At 48.8% G+C, this 22,152-nt stretch overlaps 1 protein-coding gene across 2 annotated transcripts in view; it reads right to left on the reverse strand.

Annotated features, from left to right (window-relative positions):
* The window catches only part of ASXL2 (ASXL transcriptional regulator 2), a 184,114-nt gene that overhangs the window by 123,863 nt on the left and 38,099 nt on the right, over positions 1–22,152 (reverse strand). For both annotated transcript variants that reach the window (XM_075595337.1, XM_075595336.1), the window contains exon 2: positions 6,192–6,274. In XM_075595337.1, coding sequence (XP_075451452.1) covers positions 6,192–6,274 — 83 coding nt within the window. The remainder of the gene's footprint in view (positions 1–6,191; positions 6,275–22,152) is intronic.

Consider the following 22,152-nt stretch of genomic DNA (forward strand, 5'->3'; position numbering starts at 1 on the left):
CGGCCCACTGTCCCAGAACGTTCCCCAGATATGGACTTTGTTAATAATTAGAAAGTAGTAAATCGTTAGAAATGTATTCGAATGTAAGCTCCATTTTGATTGAATAGGTTATCGTGGTAGTTACTTGGAAATATCTGAACACCTGAGAAATCAAGAGTTTGGCAAGATTAGAGTTCAGCTGATTGATGGTACTGTATCTTGCATGCTTCCCATATTGTGTAAGTGTGTGGTCGGTGAACTTGTGCTGCAGGAGCCATGGAACTTCTCACATCACTTACCCCCCTGTATGGACTATTTACTCTTGGGAATGGCTTAATACCTACTGACTGTTTTCTATATCCTACAATATGTTTTGTATGTGTGCCCCACTGCATGGCTTTTGGACTCTAGATCTGGCACATTACCAATGGACTTTTTACCTCCTCCTAGCCTTTTTGGTGTTTCTTTTCCCTCTGCCCCCTTAGTCTTTGCATTGGACATCATATTGATTATTAGATCTTTTTGAACATTTGGATTGTTGGGGATAGACACTTTTTGATACCTTTTTCCGTGCGTTTGTAATTCTTTGTGCAGCCCTTTTGTTATATGAAGTTCTACTACCTCTGTGTGTATACTGTTTCTATTTTGTGAGCAGTAAAATATCATTTGTTGGTTAACTCCAGTGTTGCTTCCATTTTTCACTTTGAGTGCAGGGAACATATGTTTATTGTATTATCGTGTTTAGGGATTTACAGGGATCCTCTTTGTACCCCTACACCGTTATAGATCAGACCGTCTTATCTATCATTTATTGGTGGCGCTGGCTGTCATTTTGTATGTCCATCACTTACGATAATGGCATGGCTAGGACATCCTTCTGGAGAGAAGACCTTACACAGGTGAACTAGGTATCTCCTCAGTGGTTATCTGCCATTCAGTGCATAGTAACCCAAGCAGAACAACCGTCTCAGTAGATATGAACCAGTGTGTATAATATTCCAGAGGTTTTTACCTTTTCCAAATACAGCACGTATGGTTTTGTAGGAGTATTAAGCCTGTGCAGCTCTTTGGCACATAACCACTCTGTGATTAAGTTTGGTCTTGCTTTAGGCCAGGGGTGGCCAACTCCAGTCCACAAGGGCCACCAACGGGTCAGGTTTTAAGGTTATCCCTGCTTCACCTGTTGGTGGCCCTTGATGACTGTAGTTGGCCACTCCTGGTTTAGGCCATCACAAAACATTTGTCTGCATGAGATACCATCAGTGGAGAACTTGGATTTGCTTTCTTGGTTGTGAAGTAACGAGAGAGGAACTTGAGTTACCTTTGCCGATCAGAAATTACCACTGCCCTTTCCTTTCTAATGAAATGGCCAATCAATCTAACGATATTTAAACTGAAGTTTAATTATGAATCTTATATTGGGTTTGAAAACATCTGTTCTCAAATACTGTCACTATGTAGCTTTACACTTATTGTGAAAGTAGATAAAAATTAGGAACTAAATTCTCCATGAGTAAGATACGATAATACCCTTTAGCGAGCATCCTCGCCACTAAACATGCACTGGACTGACATACATTAAAACAGATAACTGTATGGAAAAACAGATCAAATTGGGCCTAAGGTTTTCCAGCAAGTTGTAAAACACGGTCCTTACCTGCCCCATTGGCTAGGGGTACTCCTAGTAGATAGGAGGAACAGAGAATGATCTTGTTTCCTGCACTAGTGTTACTATTAGGGTTCATGGAAAGTGACAGAGCTTATTCTGTTTCCGTACAGTATAAAGTTATTCAATCCCTGGAACGCTTATACTTGTACTAGATATACAGTGAGCTGAAACTTTGCAACATAATTCACAAACCTAAAACAAAGTTGGACCATCTCCTTGCCTACAATAAAGAAATGATACTTGGGTCTGGAACGGTCTATACAGCACAGCAATATCGTTTACCAATATGCTCTTGATGCTGGAACTCTTGCTGGTCTCCATCGAGGCCCCTAGAACAGAGGACCATGGTGGGACTGCAGGACAGCTGGGGAAGTCGGGTCAATCACAGCACTTGTTATACACAGTGCTCTCATATAAAGGGTCAGCCTGCTTTAAGGTGCTAGACTAGGACGTATAGATACATATACATACACTCCTGTCTCATGGACACTATGGGGCCTATGTACCAAGTGTCACACACTGCTTTTTTGGGGTGCAAAATTGGTGTACTCACCTGAAATTTTTAATCTGCACCATTAGCATAACAATTTTATTTTTCATTTGTTTGGAGCACAGAAATGAACTGCGCGAGGTGTACAAGTATAATGCTCAAAATGAATGCTTCTGTGCTCCAACAAAAAAAAAAAACCTCAAAATCGTCCACCAAGTTCAACTTGGTCTAAACCCTCAGGTCTGTTAATAGTGTTGGCGCAGAATGAAGTTACATAGTTATAGTAGATGAGGTTGCAAAAAGACATATGTCCATCATGTTCAACCAATTTTACATTTAGACGACCGATACTTATCCTATATTTGTATTTACACTATTTTGATGTATGTATATCTTTATTCATATAGCGCCATCCATGTACATAGCGCTTCCCAGCAGTAATACACAACTCAAAATGGGAATAAGTGTTTCAGGCACACAAGTAACAATAGGAAAAGGAGTCCCTGCCCCGAAGAGCTTACAATCTAAGTGGAAAGTAGGGAGAACTTGCAGAGGCAGTAGGAGGGTGTCCTGGTAAGTGCGTCTGCAAGGGGTCACGGTCAGTGCATCCGAGATGTATAGTATCAGCCAGCGAAGCTACCCACATGCTTCATTAAAGGGATTTCAGCAGGAGAGACGCTGAGGAGGAAGAGGGGTTAGCAAATGAGACACTGAAAGTACGATGGGAGAGGTAATAGAAGATTGAGGATACAGCTTTGTTATGGATAACAAGAGTATGGAGAATGTGAAGGAGAAGAGGGTGGTTCACAGTATCAAAGGCTGCAGAGATGTCGAGTAATATGAGCAGAGTGTAATGACCTCTGTCTTTGGCAGCATGGAGGTCATTAGTTATTTTGGTGAGGGTTGTTTCAGTGGAGTGAGCAGTGCGGATGCCAGATTGTAGAGGATCTATGAGAGAACAGAAGGTAAGAAAATGGATCAAGTGAGAGAATACAAGGCGTTTAGAGGCAAAAGGCAGGAGAGAGACCGTGCAGGACAGATAGTTAGAGAGACAGGTAAGGTCAAGTTTGCTGTTTTTGATTAAGGGTATAACTGTTGCGTGCTTGATGGATGTGGAAGTTCAAAATGTGTGAGAGTAGGGATTAGAGTAGGAGCAAGAGGTTTGATGAGATGGGAGGGAGTGGGGCCAAGAGGGCAAGAGATAGAGCAGGAAGAGGAGGTCAGCAGTGACACGTCCTGCTACCCAGCAGATGCTGCTACCCCCCTCTGTCTCTACATATATACGCCTAAGAAGTCACCTGACAGAATTAAGTTGCGCTCAGACACCGCTCAATTAACACGAGGCACAAAAGATAAATGTTATTTGTAGTCAGACAGTTCCCATACTTTTGTTAGCTGTTCACTTAACTCCTACAGTATATGCCGTACATCAGATATTAATTGAAAGAGCAGGAGACAGGCGAGTTAGCGCTGTGCATACCTATGTTAGCTGTTCACAAAAAAAACCAATGGAAAATTATCCAATGTTGTCTCATAATTGGGAAAAAATCCTTCCTGTCTCCAATAATAGCAATCAGATTACTCCCTGGATCAACATCCTTCCCATGTATACTTATCAGCTATATCCCTGTATACCTTTTCTTTCTAAAGAGATGTGCAATCTTCTCTTGAAGATATCTATTGTATCTGCCATCACAGTCTCCATGGGTAATGAATCCCACACTGTAACTGCCCTTATTGTAAAGAATCCTTTCCTTTGTTGCGGGTGAAATCTCCTTTCCTCCAACCTAAAGGGATGCCCTGAGTCCTTTGTGCTGCCCGTGGGATGAATAGTTATTTTGAAAGCTCCTTGTACGATCCCCGGATAATTGTATATAGTTATCATATCCCCTCTTATATGCCTCTTTTCTAATGTAAATAAATCTAATTTAGCTAGCCTCTCCTCATAAGTTGCTACGTATCAACCCAAAAATGTATTTGAGGCAGCACAGATTTGTCATTATATTGATCACAGCATGGCAATTATAAATAATGTTACACTAATAATTTATATCTACTAACACTAGTTTAAAATAAAAACAAGATATGTAACAAATGTGCAGTACAACTGAGCAGCATATTCCCTGTGGAAATATACAGGGGAGGGAACCTAACCCGTTCTGTATAACTTTTCGTGTTTGATTTACAATGAAATCTTTCACTGGCAGAGCTTTTAAATGTAAACCTGAATGTCTAACTCCAAATAACACACTGACTGACACACATTCCCCATTACACAGTACTTTCATAACACACTGACACACATTCCCCATTACACCGTACTTTCCTCAGCAGCGAACGCGGCTAACAGAGCAGAGCTGCAGAACGGGTTAGAAAATGACCACAACTTGCCATTAGATCTGATTATCTGGAAAAATATTGATGTACTATTTTGCTTTGTAGTTGGCAGAATCCTGGATGTTTAGTCCATGAAATATGTGTGATCAGGGCGAGAAGGGAAAAATAATGTATACACTGTAAATCCGTTTTATCCACGCGGCAGGCCACATTCGTGTTACATATACTGTAGCTTGTGATTTAATGTGGACCCAACAGTAATTAGAACAGTGCAGGGGAGAGTTTATCCATTTCTATCAAACCTAACTGCCCAAGATATTACATTTATGACCAGCGCCATTTCTGTTTTATAATGAAATTAAAAATCCGCCATCACAAAACAGATTTGCATCAAATTTGCCAAATTATATCCTCAACTGTTTGAGTTTAACATTTCAACCAACCCCACAAAAGTAACTTAAAGAGACGATCAGCACCGGCCATTCTCACTGCAATGCTAGGGGATCATACTGGGATCACACCCGTGGCTATATAGTGTCCCGCTATATAGTGTCCCGCTATATAGTGTCCCGCTATATAGTGTCCCACAGACATGTTTGTACTTATTTTATATAAAGGGTCTCTGGGAAACTGCAGGGGGACACAGCCCCGCTACCCCAGGGGCAGAGCCCCGCTACCCCAGGGGAAACAGCACCGCTACCCCAGGGGACCCCAGTTCAGGTCATCTTAATAGGAAAAAATAAATCTCTGTATATTGGCAGAATTTGTGCTATAAATGCAAATGAGAAAATAACCGCAATGCATGCGTATCACTGTCACATATCCGCTTATCCAAGGTTACTGGCCCCGGGCAGAAATAAGGCGTCCTCCAGTACCAGATGGTGGCTTATGGATTAGCACCTCCCAACAAACATGGGCCTAAATCCTGCACCGCTGTGATGCTGACGGTATACCTACAACGTACAGCTAGTGCCCACATTGATCACTATATGGGCACACAAGGATGGGTGGCTGGGAGCGAGCATGTAGGTAAGAATTCCTATTTGATACTCTGTATTGCACTATAGGTTATATTCGCAATAACCTCAACACAAATGACCGTAGCTATGTTATTGCCCCAAATCCTTGCAGTGTAATCCCTGTGTGACATGCGATGAGGGGATGAGGCGGGATTTGGGGGCCTGTAGAAGACATGCAGATACACTGATGGGTTTCCCGTTTGTAATATTCCTAAACAACATTCGGAAACAAAACGGACTGTACAAACTAAAGGCTAAGCTGCGGTGTGCATTGCTGACCATCTGTGGCACTCAAGGGGTTAACTTGATTTCCACGCCAATAAAACTTGCACTGTTGCTTTAATGGGAAATGGTGTAGAGCCTACACGCGTGACGTTTGCACGATAATTACTCACACTTATACTGCTACTGTTGGGGGGGGGGGTCAACCCCAGACCTCAAGAGCTAACAACAGGTCAGGTTTCAGGATATTCCAGCTTCAGCACAGGTGGCTCAATCAGACACTGCTTCAGCACAGGTGGCCCAATCAGCCCCTGCTTCCGCACAGGTGCCTCAAGCATTGAGCCACCTGTGCTGAAGCAGAGATATCTTGAAAACCTGACCTGTTGGCGGCCCTTGAGTTGTCCCTTCCTGCACTACTGTATCACCATGACCTTGGGTTGTCAGATCAGAGATATGCAAACGGGTCGGAACTAACCTGATTTCCTTCAGCCCTTCCCGCTGGATGACTTGCAGGATTTCCTTGTGGCTCATGGGTGTGTTGTGATATTTCTCCAACACCTGGAAAATAAGAAGGCAGCCCACATTAGTCAGTGACCAGCAGGAATCCCCCGCAGCTTTAAAAGGGGGGAACATGAAAGGGAAGGGGAGGGTTAATTCCCACTTGTGATGCTAACCAGGAGTAGGCAATGTTTGATCATGGTATAAAAATATAAACATCTTCATAGCATAGGACAGTTCATAAGACTCAGGATTCCAGATAGTCCAATGTTAAACACACTCCCATAGATTATGCCACTAGCCATATAGGTAAGTCTTATGTGGTGGTCTAGGTAACCGTGTGTGGGACTGATCACATAAATGAAGTAAATGGATTACTCACTGCTGACCTTGGGGATATCCTGGTCCTGTCCTGCGTGCTCCTACCAAGGAACAATTGAAGAGAGTACAGGGAAAACGGCGGTGCATCTGCTGCTGCTGCTTAAGATTGGAAACCACAAACTGCAAACCACAAAATATCCTAGGTGCAAAAATTTATTTTAGGGCATAGTAACAGCCAAAAAGAACACTCTGACGCGTTTCCCGTGGTATCCCACGCTTTATCAAAGAGTTATAAAGCGTGGGATACCACGGGAAACGCGTCAGAGTGTTCTTTTTGGCTGTTACTATGCCCTAAAATACATTTTTGCACCTAGGATATTTTGTGGTTTGCAGTTTGTGGTTTCCAATCTTAAGCAGCAGCAGCAGATGCACCGCCGTTTTCCCTGTACTCTCTTAAAAGGGGGGAAAAAAAGATATAGTGCGCGCTGCCCCAAACGTCTTTATATCTTCGAAACGGGGGTAGTTGTCCCTCTGCTGCTCCTCCCATGATCAGCAGGGTCAATCCAAACATATAAAACAAAAAAAGGGCGCGAGAGGAGAAACAAAAACAACATCAATTTTAGCACAATAACATTTTTAGAAAAAGGAACAGGTATCATTTTCAGTAAAAAAGGATCATATAGACCCAGTCATCCGCTCTTCGAAAAGGAAACCTCCACCGAGGACCGGGTCCCGAAAAACAGGACCCCCCAATCTCACAGTCCCAGCTGTAATCGGGAAGGCAGTCCAACCCGCAGCTGCTAAAAGCGCAGGAAACCGCTTGGAGTTGGCGTCCTCGTGGAGTTGAAGGGATGGCAGCTTCCGGGTTTCTGTCGTCACGGTTTCACGTAGCTGCGTGATGACCTCACCGCAACGCGTTTCGCGTCTCAATGACGCTTCTCTGTGGAGATGTCATTTTCGAAGAGCGGGTGACTGGATCTATACGATCCTTTTTTACTGTAAGTGATATTTGTTCCTTTTTCTAAAAAAATTTACTGTGCAAAAATTGATTTTGTTTTTCCTCTTGCTCCCCTTTTTTTGTTATATATTTTTGATTTATTTGCTTTAAAAGGAGCAGTTCAACGTAGCGGAGTCATGAACGATTAAACCCGCTTCCAATGAGCAGTCTCCATTACCCCACAAGCAGCAGGGGGTTTCCCGGCGCTGAAGCGCTGTATTTAACAGCTGTGGGGAGCCTCCTGTTTCTGAGAGCCCCCCCCCCCCCCCGGGACTGCCAGCACCTCCTGGTTATTTTAATCTCCCGCGACCCGGCTTCCTAGTGGCGGGACATTTAGACTCCCATTTTGCTTCCCTGTAGATGGGCTGTACTGCAGCTACCCTTCCTGTGCTGGGCGGGGAAAGGAGGGAAATAACTGGGTTTGAGATTCACCTCTAAAGTATTTTCATAATAAAAAAATAAAGAGACTTTAAAAAAAAATGTTCAGCTTCATTTCTGCCCTTCAACCATAACATACATTTATTCAGATTTCACAACTGAAAGCACAACATGGTTTGTTAAGGGAAAAATCAAATAATGCCCATATCTAGTATAACAGTACCTCACGTGCCACCTAGTGGACTATACCCGCATTGCGTTTTGAATTGCAGATTGAATTTGGTAGAACTAATTAGGCTGCACTTCAAGTGCCGACGGCAGCGACAACGCCGCGCCAAAACAAATGCATTACCGCCGTCGCGTGCGCTTATAGTAAGCGCGGTGCAACGGCTTGGTCGCGATCGCTGAAAGTCACCTCAATTAGATTTTTCCAGCGACCGCAGCGTGACGTCGCCGGCACTATAAACGCGGCCTTAGGAGGGCCCTTAAAGCTGCAGACCCAGCACTATCCTACACGTGTGTGTTATTTAATGAATCAGTTCTGTACTATGAGAAAATACTTGTAGGTTTTTTTTTTAATTAAACAGCTGAATGGCATATTTAAAGTATTGTTATGTAACAAGCATTTGTTGTTTCTATAGCAACCATTTACAAAGTCACATCCCCTTCCTCTTCTGAAAAAGGCTCTGGCACACCCCTTTTTGAGCCCTGTCCTCTCTCTAGCAGTGCACGAATTGTATCTAGTGACTGCCTGTCATATGATCTTCCCCACACAACTCTGCATCTTTGGTCCTCTTTGCTGCACTGGCGGCCATTTAGTGAATCCCCGAGCCAAAACTTCGTCCATTGATCACAGGAGAAAGGATCTGAATTACTGATCAGTGTGTAGCTTGCATTGATGGACATACTGTATTAAAGGGGGAAAAATTACAACAAAAAACCCAGCAGCTTGGACGGCTGCTTTAAAGAAGCAACCACAGGTGGCAATTTTTTTAAATATAGAATTGAAGCAGGGGGTCCCTGGAGCTGAACCCCGTTCATTTCAGCTCGGGGACCCCCTAATTCTGGAGATACTTACCTCCGAGGTAGGTGCCGTGAGCTGACCCAGCTTGCCAAGCAGGACTTTCACGTTTAAAGCTCCCACCTCAGATGGGCCAATAGGAAGCCGCACTTATGATGTCACAGCTTCCTATTGGCCGCAGTCCAGGAAATATCTGAACAGTGGCCATTACGAGATCCCTGCTTGACGAGAACGGCTACCGGCAGCTAATTCCCAGGTAAGTATCCCCGGAAGCAGGGGGTCCCCAGAGCTGAAATTAATGGGGTTCCGCCCCGGAGACCCCCTTTTCATCCGATGTAGAAAAATAAAAAAATAGCCAACAAAATTCGCCCCCTGGGACTGCCTCTTTAATACATTTCCTCTTCTTGGAACCCAATCCTAAACCCCCTATGCACCGAAAAGGGTAAATAAATCCCCCTCTTCCATATTTATGCATCATAATGCAACACAGAATCATTTTGGGATATCCTTGAATAACTAGCGAAAAACGACATCCTGCTGCACCAGTGAAATATACATTATGTGGTCACGTGACATTGTGAGAGTGCTGGCGACTCCCGCTGGTATACGTGACATTGTGAGAGTGCTGGCGACTCCCGCTGGTATACGTGATATTATGAGAGTGCTGGCGACTCCCGCTGGAATACGTGACATTGTGAGAGTGCTGGCGACTCCCGCTGGTATACGTGACATTGTGAGAGTGCTGGCGACTCCCGCTGGAATACGTGACATTGTGAGAGTGCTGGCGACTCCCGCTGGTATACGTGATATTGTGAGAGTGCTGGCGACTCCCGCTGGTATACATGACATTTTACAGAGAAGTCTATCTCCCCGTGAAAAAATATCACACCTAGCAGGACCTGTGTCAAGAGCAGGGGCGGCCAACTTCAGCCCTCAAGAGTCTGGTTTTCAGGATATCCCGGCTTCAGCACAGGTGGCTCAATCATAGGATCAGTCAAAGACTGAGCCTATGATAGAGCCACCTGTGCTGAAGCTGGGACCGATTGAACCACCTGTGCTGAAGATGGGACTGATTGAGCCACCTGTGCTGAAGCTGGGACCGATTGAACCACCTGTGCTGAAGCTGGGACCGATTAAACTCTGATATTTCCAATGAAAATAGTACAAATAGAGAAAGTGGAATGCACTTTGGCACAGTAAGACTCGGGGGTTTCCGCGTATTCATTAAGAAATCTCCGTGCATAAGAATGACCTGATTCTACGTTCCCATCGCATGCATGTTGTGCCCGACTGATGCGACATCCCCCGGAACGTCCCACCCAGAAAGCTCCTCCCCTGAGCCATGCCACGCTGGGCTTTTGCGGGTGAAAAGGGTATAGAAGTAAATGGTCTCTCTCCTGCGGCCGTTCTCACATAGAAATGACATTACTGCAAAGTAATGAATAGGCTCCAATCTATATATCTATATATATATATTTTTGAAAACGTTGTATGTTGGCTGTGCTCATGGGCAATCTGATTGGTCCGTCGGTCTGTCACTCAGCATCTGGCCAATCAGATTGCTTCATCAGTCCCCCCGCCCCCCACGGCTCTCATTGGCCGTGTGCTCCAGCAGTCTGACCCACTCTCACACACACCACCCTCACACCGCGTGCTCCTCTCCAAGACTGCCTACCACACGATGTGCGCCAGGTAAGTTACTAAACCGCCGCCTCACACCTGCGCCTCCCAGCTCACACCCCTGCCGCCGCCTCAAAGCCCTGCGCCTCCCCTCCCAGCTCACACTCCTGCCGCCGCCTCAAACCCCTGCACCTCCCCTCCCCGCTACCTCAAACCCATGCGCCTCCCCTCCTCGCTCACACCTCTGCCGCCGGGGCCTCAAACCCCTGCACCTCCCCTCCCCGCTACCTCAAACCCATGCGCCTCCCCTCCCCGCTCACACCTCTGTCGCCGGGGCCTCAAACCCCTGCGCCTCCCCTCCCCGCTGCCTCAAACTCCTGCGCCTCCGGCCTCCCTTCCCGCCTTGCCTCCCAGCTCACACGCCTCCCACCAGCCCACCGCCTCACACCACCTGTGCCTCCCGCCGCCTCACACCCCCGGCCGGTAGAGTCAGCGGGGGATCGGTCAAACGGGAGATAAGCGGGAAGCGGCCGGCCGGGACCAAGCGGGGGAGTAGATAGCCAGGAGGGGGAGCGGGCACACCAATTGCAGACACGCTGCCTCCCGCCTCAGATCCGCGGGGGAGCGGGCGAGGGAGCGGCCGCCGCGTGCACGCGCCTCCATCTGCTGAACATCCCCAGCAGACGGAAGATTCCGGAGGGGGAGCGGACGGACGACCGACCGGTCGAGACAGCGGGGGAACGACCGGACGGGGGAGCAAGCGGACGCCGGATACATTGTCACTTACCCCCCCCCCCCCCCCCTTCACCTCCTCCCCCCCTTTATCCCCCCCCTTCAAGCTTAAAGCAGAGGGGCTCAAGTCCAGTACTCAAGACCCCCCAACAGGTCAGGTTTCAACAATATCTCAGCTTCAGCACAGGTGGCTGAAGCTGTAACGGATTGAGCCACCTGTGCTGAATATGGGACTGACTGAGCCTCCCTGTGCTGAAGCTGGGACCGATTGAGCAACCTGTGCTGAAGCTGGGATATCTTTAACACCTGACCTCTTGGCGGCTCTTGAGGACTGGAGTTGGTCACTAGGTGTGTATGTATATTCCCACACATCGCCCGCTCAGTTAGACTGTAACCCCGATCTAGCAGGCAGAGAAAAGGAAGGGGACGCCGCTTCCGTTCCCGACAGCAGCAACGCCGCGATCACGTGGTCTCTCCGAGGAGCGGGCACGGGACGGCAGTAACGCCGCGATCACGTGGTCTCTCCGAGGAGCGGGCACGGGACGGCAGTAACGCCGCGATCACGTGGTCTCTCCGAGGAGCGGGCACGGGACGGCAGTAACGCCGCGATCACGTGGTCTCTCCGAGGAGCGGGCACGGAACGGCAGTAACGCCGCGATCACGTGGTCTCTCCGAGGAGCGGGCACGGGATGGCAGTAACGCCGCGATCACGTGGTCTCTCCGAGGAGCGGGCACGGGACGGGAGTAACGCCGCGATCACGTGGTCTCTCCGAGGAGCGGGCACGGGACGGCAGTAACGCCGCGATCACGTGGTCTCTCCGAGGAGCGGGCACGGGACGGCAGTAACGCCGTGATCACGTGGTCTCTCCGAGGAGCGGGCACGGGACGGCAGTAACGCCGCGATCACGTGGTCTCTCCGAGGAGCGGGCACGGGACGGCAGTAACGCCGCGATCACGTGGTCTCTCCGAGGAGCGGGCACGGGACGGCAGTAACGCCGCGATCACGTGGTCTCTCCGAGGAGCGGGCACGGGACGGCAGTAACGCCGCGATCACGTGGTCTCTCCGAGGAGCGGGCACGGGACGGCAGTAACGCCGCGATCACGTGGTCTCTCCGAGGAGCGGGCACGGGATGGCGATGTGTCGGAGAGGCGCGGGTTAAAGTCTTTTGAAACCTATAAAAACAAAAAAATTACATTTAGAACCTAAAACCAATATTAAACATGGTAACCGGTGGGAAAGGTGGAAAATAAGGGTGTTACCACAGAAGGCAAGCGCTTTTGATGAAACATAATTTACGGAAATTAACGACTAGTATGCACACCTAGTGCCTTCATTTCCCCTCCTCGATACAGAACCATTGTGTACCCCGACTGTATGTGTTTATGCAGTACTGAGTTTCCGAAGAAACCCTATTCTAACCACAGCAAATGTGAATAGAGAAATCTGGTTACTAATTGAGAGGAAGGTCCTTGCCGTGCAGGCTACTGCGGGGTTAGGTTAAATTACCTGCACCCAGGGTCGCCGACAGGGGAGACAGCTGGGGTTACATTCCCGGGCCCAGTGAGTAAAGGAGCCCGGCACCCAGTCAGCAACCCTAACATGTGGCCAAATGCCCAGAGATGGCCTCCTGGAGGGTGTTGTCAGACAGAGGCTGCTGGAGAGTGTCTGCTGAGGTGCTTGTTAAAGGGAGCGTGCTGGAGGTCCATACAGGCCCACCTGAAAGGCACCTCTGTGGGTAGCCTCTGCAGGCCCCATCCATAGACTTCTAATAGGCCCCCTCATCCTCCAAGGCAGCAGGTGGGCTCCTTTACTCTCTTCCCCCCTATTCCTCTCATGTCTCCTCCCCTCTCTCCTCTACCCCCCATGTACTTATCTCCTTCCCTCCCCCACCCAACCCCAATATCTTGTTCTCACACCCCCTTCAGAGACCCCCACTGCAACTTGGTGGGAGGATTAACAGTGGGGGTCTGCCACTTTAATTTGTGCTGGACATCAAGACTTCTGTTGGCAGCCCTGACTGCACCCACTAACTGAAAAGGCAGTTTCAAACACCGAGAGGCTTGGCAATTACACAATGCAATATTACTTCCCAGGGAGTATGAAAAACACATTATTTGTGCTTCATTTCACTGAAATAACTACCTTGAAAAATGGATGTAATGCACCATGTCAAATGATGAATACAAGCTATTTCTCGGCACCAGGTGAAGAAAACCCCTCTGCGGTGTCAAACATTTCTGGTGTCTAAACTGGGGAAATATTTTCTGAGACTTTCCATGGACAGTAAAAGGATTACAGAAGCAGATACGGCAAGAACGCCGGTCACCGTTATTCACCAAAACCAGCTGCAAATATTCATCTCTGCACTCACATAGTTATCTTCATCCCTCATATGCTGTATTTGTATCCAACCATAAGCGTGACACACTGTGCTCATTTGCATGTCATTACCCAGAATCCCTGGCTGCAGTGAAAGCACTTATGCAAAGCGATAATTGGGCAAGACAGGGTTGCAGATAAGTCTGAGACATGCAAATGTACCCACAAGTGGTGTTTTTATTTACTGTACGGTGGAGGGTTTTTGTCACTTTTTTACCCACCATAACTTTTTAAATATCCAACCATCCCAATAGTGGGAAGGAAACACATGAAACCTAGTCTTTCACCCGTTTCCCTTCATCTAGGTTGATTTTAGACTTGATGTACGTATTTGACCTATATTACCTGCTTCTTCGGATTCCCCCATATCTTACACCATGTTACAGGGAAAGGTGGAGCTATCCCCAGTCAGGCCATTACCTGCGCATTCTCTTTTCCTGTTCTCTCTCGTCTCCCACTCTATTTTCTTCCTGTTTTAATTAAATGTTTGGCCCGGATATGGAAACGTGGCTGGGATTCACTAAGCGCTGATGCAGCGTGTCGCACACTTTGTAGCCCGAAACCGTGGCTACACATGACACACATTCCTCACAGGGGGTTATATTACAGATTCCGTGGATATGGTCACATCGATCCTCACCTGGCAGATTTATTTGGATTATATTTGTAGCCATATAAGTAAGCCATAAGTTGCCTGGCTCCTAAAATCCTCTGCCCTAACATATAGGCCCTGGTACCAGTGCAGGCAGTTTTGGGGTTAATCCCTTGTGTTCTTGCTGCAGTAACCAACTCCCCAGTAATTACAGCAGGGGGTGGGCCCACAGCCGAGGTGCTGCCCACCAACCGGGGCCAAGACCTGGGACCCTCCCCTGGTAATAAAAACGGGCTGCAGCTCAGATTAGTGTGCTGAGCCAGGGATCTGGTTCTTCTCTCCCCTCCCTCAGGGGGAGTGGGAGCTGGTTCCCCTTATGCCATCAGGGGGTAAGGGAGCTAAGGGGGGTCTCTTGTGTTTGCTCCAGGGATTAGGAGAATATATAATATGATGTGATCTATTGTTTTATCCTCCCTGAGTATGAGTTATTCAGGGGGAAGAAGAGAGTTTCCTGCAGGGACTGCTCCTATCTATGATAGGCCCCTGGAGGAGGGAGGCGCTGCACCAAAGGGATAGAAGATAAACCACAAAAGCCTGACCTGTAGATCCCCAATACCAACGGCGGACGCTCAGAGCTCCCGAGAAACCTACAGGTGAGCACCACAAACACCAGGTAGCGGACACATCTCCCTTAGGGAAGGGGGGAGGGGGGGAATTTATTGGGGTTTTATTCTACCAACACAGATTTATATTTTTCTTTATCCTTCTTGGCTGTAAAGGAATACAACGCTGCAATAAGGTGTCAGCAATAAAAACAGTTTTATTATTATTATTATTATGGAGTCCTGATTTAGAGGGAAAAGCTTAATAGTTTAGTCCTCACAAAGGGTTTTGCTCTGAATATTGCCTACCGTTTTCCATTCGTACACTGATGAAATAGGAATATCGTTGTTCACAAAGACTTTAAGGGGATTACGTACTGAAGTTTCCTGGCTGCAAAACCAGCCCCGATACACAGCAGTATATTTACAGTATATTTACAGAGAAAGAGAATCCCATTGAAAGCTATCAGAGTTTTTTCTTTGATTAAATGGTTGCAATTTCATCTTAAACCATCTATTTCCTTATAGAGCTGACCCAATATTCACTTTTCCCATCACAGTAAACCACCATCTATCCTGTCACCCGACATTTAACTGTTCCCTTGTCTATTCACAGTCACTCGGTGGATAAAACCGATGTCTTCTTCTGTAAGAATGCCAAAGTCCGCCCTTTCCTTCCTCTGTCACAGTACCTCACTGCTAAAACTCTAACGCGTGTCCCTATCCTCTCCTGTCTAGGTTATTGTAACCCACTAACCGGTCTCTACGCTTCACAACTTTCTCCTTTGCAAGCTATCCAAAATGTTGAAGCTAGAATCCTCTCTCTTTTGCCCAGTGCAAGGTCTGCTAATCTCCTTCTTTAATCCTTCTCCTGACTTCCCATCGAGTTTCAGATCACCCACAAAGTTGTAACTAGCTCAGAGGCTCTCAACGCGCCCGGATATCAGCCCCTGATCTCTCGCTATGCCCCTGCTCTCTGTCTATAATGATCTCCTTTCCACCCCTTTCACCTCTACAGCGCTCTCTCACCCGAAACATTTTCCCCTCACTGTCTCTTACCTGGGGGACTCCCTCACACTCAGTATATGCCAAGCACCTTCTCTCCCCACGTTTACGTCACACCCTTTAACTCACCTTGAGTGTTCTTGACTCATGGCTACCGTGAGAGAAACACACACGTACTGCATTTACCCCTGCACCTGCTGTCTCTCTAAGGCCTCGGCATGGTCAGCGCTTATGCGCTGAACCGTGCTGAGGCGCGCTGGTACTTACCAGTGAGCCCCTACAGCCGCAATGAGAGCGGCTTTAGCAGGGGCTCGCGCTTGCGGAAGCGTAGGTCTTAGGTAAATTTTAAAATCAAGCGCTTGCCGGCGCGCAGGGCCGGTCACGTGAGCGGTTCGCCCAATGAGGGCGAACCAGCTCCGTGACGTCACTGGCCCGCCCGCCGACACGCCCCCGGACGGCACGCTGTCTAAGGCCAGGGAAAGCACCCGCTTTCCCTGAGCCTCAGCGCGCCTCCGCACGCCAGCAGGAACCCTGGCCGAGGCCTATGTCTCCTAACATACCACTTAGATTGTAAGCTCTCCGGGGCAGGCATTTCTTTTCATATTGTCTGGTGTTTTTGTTGTTGAACTGCTATTATAATTCCCTGTATTGTATTGCCTCTTTGTAAAGCACTGCATACAGTACATTGTTGGCATTGTAAATGTATAAAAAATATACATACTTATACAATTAATTTCCATTGGTTTCGCCCATTTTGCAACCACAGAACTTTAGTAAATAGACCTAAGGCTGCGGCCAGGGTGATGAGCGGGCGCGCTTGCGCTTGTCATGAGGAAACATTGCAACAATGTGTGTGGCCAGCGTGAGCACGCTTGCGGGTGCCCGTGAGCGCACGGCGCTTAGCTGCTTGCAGAGACAAGTAAATTGGTTTATGCTGCTCGCTGGCGCGTCACGTGAGCGGTCCGCCCAATGAGGGCGAACCAACTCCGTGACATCATGGTCATGCCCCCCCCGACACATGCGCAACAAGCTAGCCAGGAATCGCACGGCCAAGCAGAGCGCATGACGTCACGGCGCTCGAGCGCCAGCGCACACGCTGCCAGCCTGGCCGCAGCCTTGGTGTGCAATACTTCTGTAAGGTTTATTTCCGTACATATGTACCACAACTTGTATGGTAAGCAAGAAGATATCCAGGCACTTCAGGGGTCTTCATGAAATATAAAATGCGCTTATTAAATGAGGGTCGATGTTCCGGTCCCACCTCAGACCACTAAAGTGCCTGGATATCTTCTGGTTTACTATTAACTAGAGCAGGGTTTCCCAAACTTTTTTTTCCGTGACCCGGTTATTTTTGAACTTCTCCTTCGTGACCCACTAAAAATGTTATCGCCTATAGGGCCTGCACAGACACACACACAGCCACTGATACACACACATTCACTGATACACACACAGCCACTGACACACGCAGCCACTGACACACGTAGCCACTGATACACACACAGTCACTGATAAACACACACGCAGCCACTGACACACACACACACACGCAGCCACACAGAGACACTGCTACACACACACACTGATACACACACAGAGACACTGCTACACACACACACAGACACTGCTACACACACACAGACAATGATACATACACACAGACACTGATACACACACACACGGACACTGATACACACACACACACTGATACACACACACACTGATACACACACACACTGATACACACAGACATTGATACACAGACACACAGTGATACTGATACACACACACACAAACACACACACTGATATATACACACACACACACACAGACACTGATACAGATACACACACACACACAGCCACTGATACACACACACTCTGATACACACACACAGACACTGATACAGATACACACACACACAGCCCCTGATACACACACACACACACACACTCGCTCTCCCCTATACGCACACAGACACAAACAGTGAATTACAGGCAATGACGGATGTGAGTGACTGGAGGGGGGGGGCAGGTACTGGGTGGGTGGGAGGGGGGACTGGGTCGGGACTGGGTGGGTGGGTGGGAGGGGGGACTGGGTAGGTGGGAGGGGTGACTGGGTGGGTGGGAGGGGTGACTGGGACTGGGTGGGTGGGAGGGGTGACTGGGACTGGGTGGGTGGGAGGGGTGACTGGGACTGGGTGGGTGGGAGGGGGGACTGGGTGGGAGGGGGGACTGGGTAGGGGGGATGGGGGACAGGGAGGGGGACTGGGACACTTGGGTGGGAGGCAGTGACTGGGTGGGTGTGTTGGAGATGGTGGGTGAGTGACTGGGTGGGAGACAGTGGGTGGGTGGGTGACAGTGACAGTGACTGGGTGGGTGACAGTGACTGGGTGGGTGACAGTGACTTTGACAGTGACTGGGTGGGTGACAGTGACTGGGTGGGTGACAGTAACAGTGATTGGGTGGGTGACAGTGACTTTGACAGTGACTGGGTGGGTGGGTGACAGTGACTGGGTGGGTGACAGTGACAGTGACTGGGTGACACTGACTTTGACAGTGACTGGGTGGGTGGGTGACAGTGACTGGGTGGGTGACAGTGACTTGACAGTGACTGGGTGGGTGGGTGACAGTGACTGGGTGGGTGGGTGACAGTGATTGGGTGGGTGGGTGACAGTGACTGGGTGGGTGACAGTGACTGGGTGGGTGGGTGACAGTGACTGGGTGGGTGACAGTGACTGGGTGGGTGACAGTGACTGGGTGGGTGGGTGACAGTGACTGGGTGACTGGGTGGGTGACAGTGACTGGGTGGGTGACAGTGACTGGGTGACAGTGACTTTGACAGTGACTGGGTGGGTGACAGTGACTGGGTGGGTGACAGTGACTGGGTGGGTGACCGTGACTTGACAGTGACTGGGTGGGTGACAGTGACTGGGTGGGTGGGTGACAGTGATTGGGTGGGTGGGTGGGTGACAGTGACTGGGTGGGTGACAGTGACTGGGTGGGTGACAGTGACTGGGTGGGTGACAGTGACTGGGTGGGTGACAGTGACTGGGTGGGTGACAGTGACTGGGTGGGTGACAGTGACTGGGTGGCTGACAGTGACTGGGTGGCTGACAGTGACTGGGTGGCTGACAGTGACTCGGTGGGTGGGTGACAGTGACTGGGTGGGTGGGTGACAGTGACTGGATGGGTGGGTGACAGTGACTGGGTGGGTGGTGACAGTGACTGGGTGGGTGGGTGACAGTGACTGGGTGGGTGACAGTGACTTGACAGTGACTGGGTGGGTGGGTGACAGTGACTGGGTGGGTGGGTGACAGTTTTGACAGTGACTGGGTGGGTGGGTGACAGTGACTGGGTGGGTGACAGTGACTGGGTGGGTGACAGTAACTGGGTGACAGTGACTGGGTGGGTGACAGTGACTGGGTGGGTGGGTGACAGTGACTGGGTGGGTGACAGTGACTGGGTGACAGTGACTGGGTGGGTGGGTGACAGTGACTGGGTGGGTGGGTGACAGTGACTGGGTGGGTGACAGTGACTGGGTGGGGGACAGTGACTGGGTGACAGTGACTGGGTGGGTGACAGTGACTGGGTGGGTGACAGTGACTGGGTGGGTGGGATGACTTACCTTGCCGCCGGACGCTTTCCCCTGCTGCCCCCGATATCCCCTGCTGCCCGGGACGGGAGGTGGGCTTGGGGGCATAGGAGGTGGGCTTGGGGGCACGGGAGGGGGTGGCACGGGAGGTGAGATCGGGAGGGAGTGCCCCAGGAGGTGGGCTCGGGAGGGGGTGCCCCGGGAGGTGGGCTCGGGAGGGGGTGCCACGGGAGGTGGGCTCGGGAGGGGGTGCCACGGGAGGTGAGCTCTGGAAGCGGGTCGCGGGAGGTGAGCTCTGGAAGCGGGTCGCGGGAGGAAGCAGGCCGCAGAGGAGCTGGTACTTCCTCCTCCGTCCCATGTTGGAGGTCCCGGCTTGCCCTGTGCATGCGCGCGGGACCGCGGGGGGAATCGCTGCTATTTTTTTTAACTCGAGCGGCAGGGGCTGGGAGGAAACACCGCGCGGCCAGCCTCGCTGCGACCCGGCAATTTTGGTGCCGTGGCCCGGTGCCGGGTCGCGACCCACCATTTGGGAAACGCTGAACTAGAGTTCCAGCACTCACTGACTTAAGAGAAAAATGAACAAAATTGGGTATACACCACAAAAGTAAATAATTTAATGTAAGCTCAAGATAATATAACAAAACTTGGAGTGATGTTGCACAAGCGGGTAACCAAGGATCCTACAAACAAGGTGGTAGGGGTAAAGGAACACAAGGACAGGGAGTGGGATAGACAATAGACAAGGAGAGTGGGGGGGAAAGTAAACAAAAATGGTGAGGGGGGGAGGGTAATCAGGGGAGCAACGTTTCGGGGAAAGACCCCTTCCTCAGGCCGTTCCCTCAGGTCCGTAAGGACAACAAGGTACTTCCCTTGACCCCGACACCACAGCACCCAGTAATCACAAAGCAAGAATATATGCAAAATATATTCATATTTTTCATATATTTATTCAGCAGCCCGCATGGGACAGGAGAAAGAGGGAAAAAAAGAGACGTGTTGACAGTGATCCTGATGGTTTGATCCTTAATACTACCTATAGACTCCTTTGACTTTGCTCTTTTGAGCTTGCATTTTGCATATATTCTTGCTTTGTGATTACTGGGTGCTGCGCTGGTGGTTGGGGTGTCAGGGTCAAGGGAAGTACCTTGTGGTCACTCTACCCAGGAGCAGCCGGCATACCAAAATCTCTCCAAGAACAAACCGGCAAATCATCCAGGAAGTCACAAAGAACCCCAGAAAAACATCCAAGGATCTGCCGGTCACTCTCGCCTCGGCTAATGTGAGTGTTCATGATTCAAATATCAGAAAAAAACTGAACAAGAAGGGTGTTCATGGAAGGATAGCCAGGAGGAAACCGCTGCTCTCTAAAAAGAACATTGCTGCCCGTCTGAAGTTCGCCAAAGAGCACATAGATGATCCACAAAACTTCTGGAACAATATTCTTGATAGATGAGACAAAAGGTAGAACTTTTAGGTCTAAATGAGAAATGTTATGTTTGGCGAAAACCAAACACTGCTTTCGAGCAAAAGAACCTCATCCCAACCGTCAAACAAAGTGGTGGGAATGTGATAGTTTGGGCTGCTTTGCTGCCTAAGGACCTGGACAGCTTGCCATCATTCTATTGGAGAATGTCAGGACATTAGTCTGTGAGCTGAAGCTTCAGTGAAAGTGGGTCATGCAGCAAGCCAAAGATCTGCTTGTATGTTTAGGATCTACAGAAGAATGGCTGCAGAAGAAGAAATTCCGCGTTTTAGAATGGCCTAGTCTACGTCCGGACATAAACCCCATCGAAATGTTGTGGTAGGACCTGAAGCGAGCTGTCCATGCAAGGAAGCCCTCAAAATGCCACTGAATTTAAGCAGTTCTGTAAGGACGAATGGGCCAAAATTCCTCAAACCCGATGTGAGAGGCTGACCAGCAGTTACAGGAAACGCGCAGTTGAAGTGATTGCTGCTCAAGGGGGCGCCACCAGGTACTGAATCTAAAGGGTCACATACTTTCTCACACGGATTTTGAATGTTGAATCATTTGGGGATAAATAAATGTTGAAAAAGTATCATGTTTTTGTGTCATTAGTTTGATCAGGTTATCTTGATCTATTATTATGATAGAGTAAGATCTAAGAACATGCTTGGTTGAAATATGTGAAAAACCTAAAGGGTACTCTAGTCTCCCTCTCTCTCATAATGCATACAGTATGAAATGTTTCAACTGTATTACATCTTTGCTGTCATTTCTGTCCACATGAAGTCCAAATCCACTGATAGTGGTCCTGACACTGCATCCAATAGCCTCGAATCACTAACAGTCATTACATCAAGTCAAATATCGTAACGTTAACTAAACTAGGAACAGACGTTATTTCCCCCAACGCTTTAATCACCATTATATGCAAAACCAATGGCCGGAATTGAGCTCATAAGGTGAACATCACATTATTTCAAGACAATGTTGCATTACATTTAAATAATATGGAAGGGAGTATGTGAGTGGCACACTATTGCTTATAAAAATGATATATTAATGATGTTTTTCTCCTTGGTACTCACCTTCTGTTCACCCCAGGGTCTCAAAGCTGGATCCACGTAAGTATGAGTAGATACTGGAGGTAGAGAAAGGACACAGGAGCCTTATGTTGAGTTCAAACAACTTCTAATGTATTAACAGGTGTATGGTCTGAAGAAAGGACAGGGGG

This window comes from Ascaphus truei, chromosome 4 (genome assembly GCF_040206685.1).
Source record: "Ascaphus truei isolate aAscTru1 chromosome 4, aAscTru1.hap1, whole genome shotgun sequence".
In the NCBI taxonomy this organism is placed as follows: Eukaryota; Metazoa; Chordata; class Amphibia; order Anura; family Ascaphidae; genus Ascaphus; species Ascaphus truei.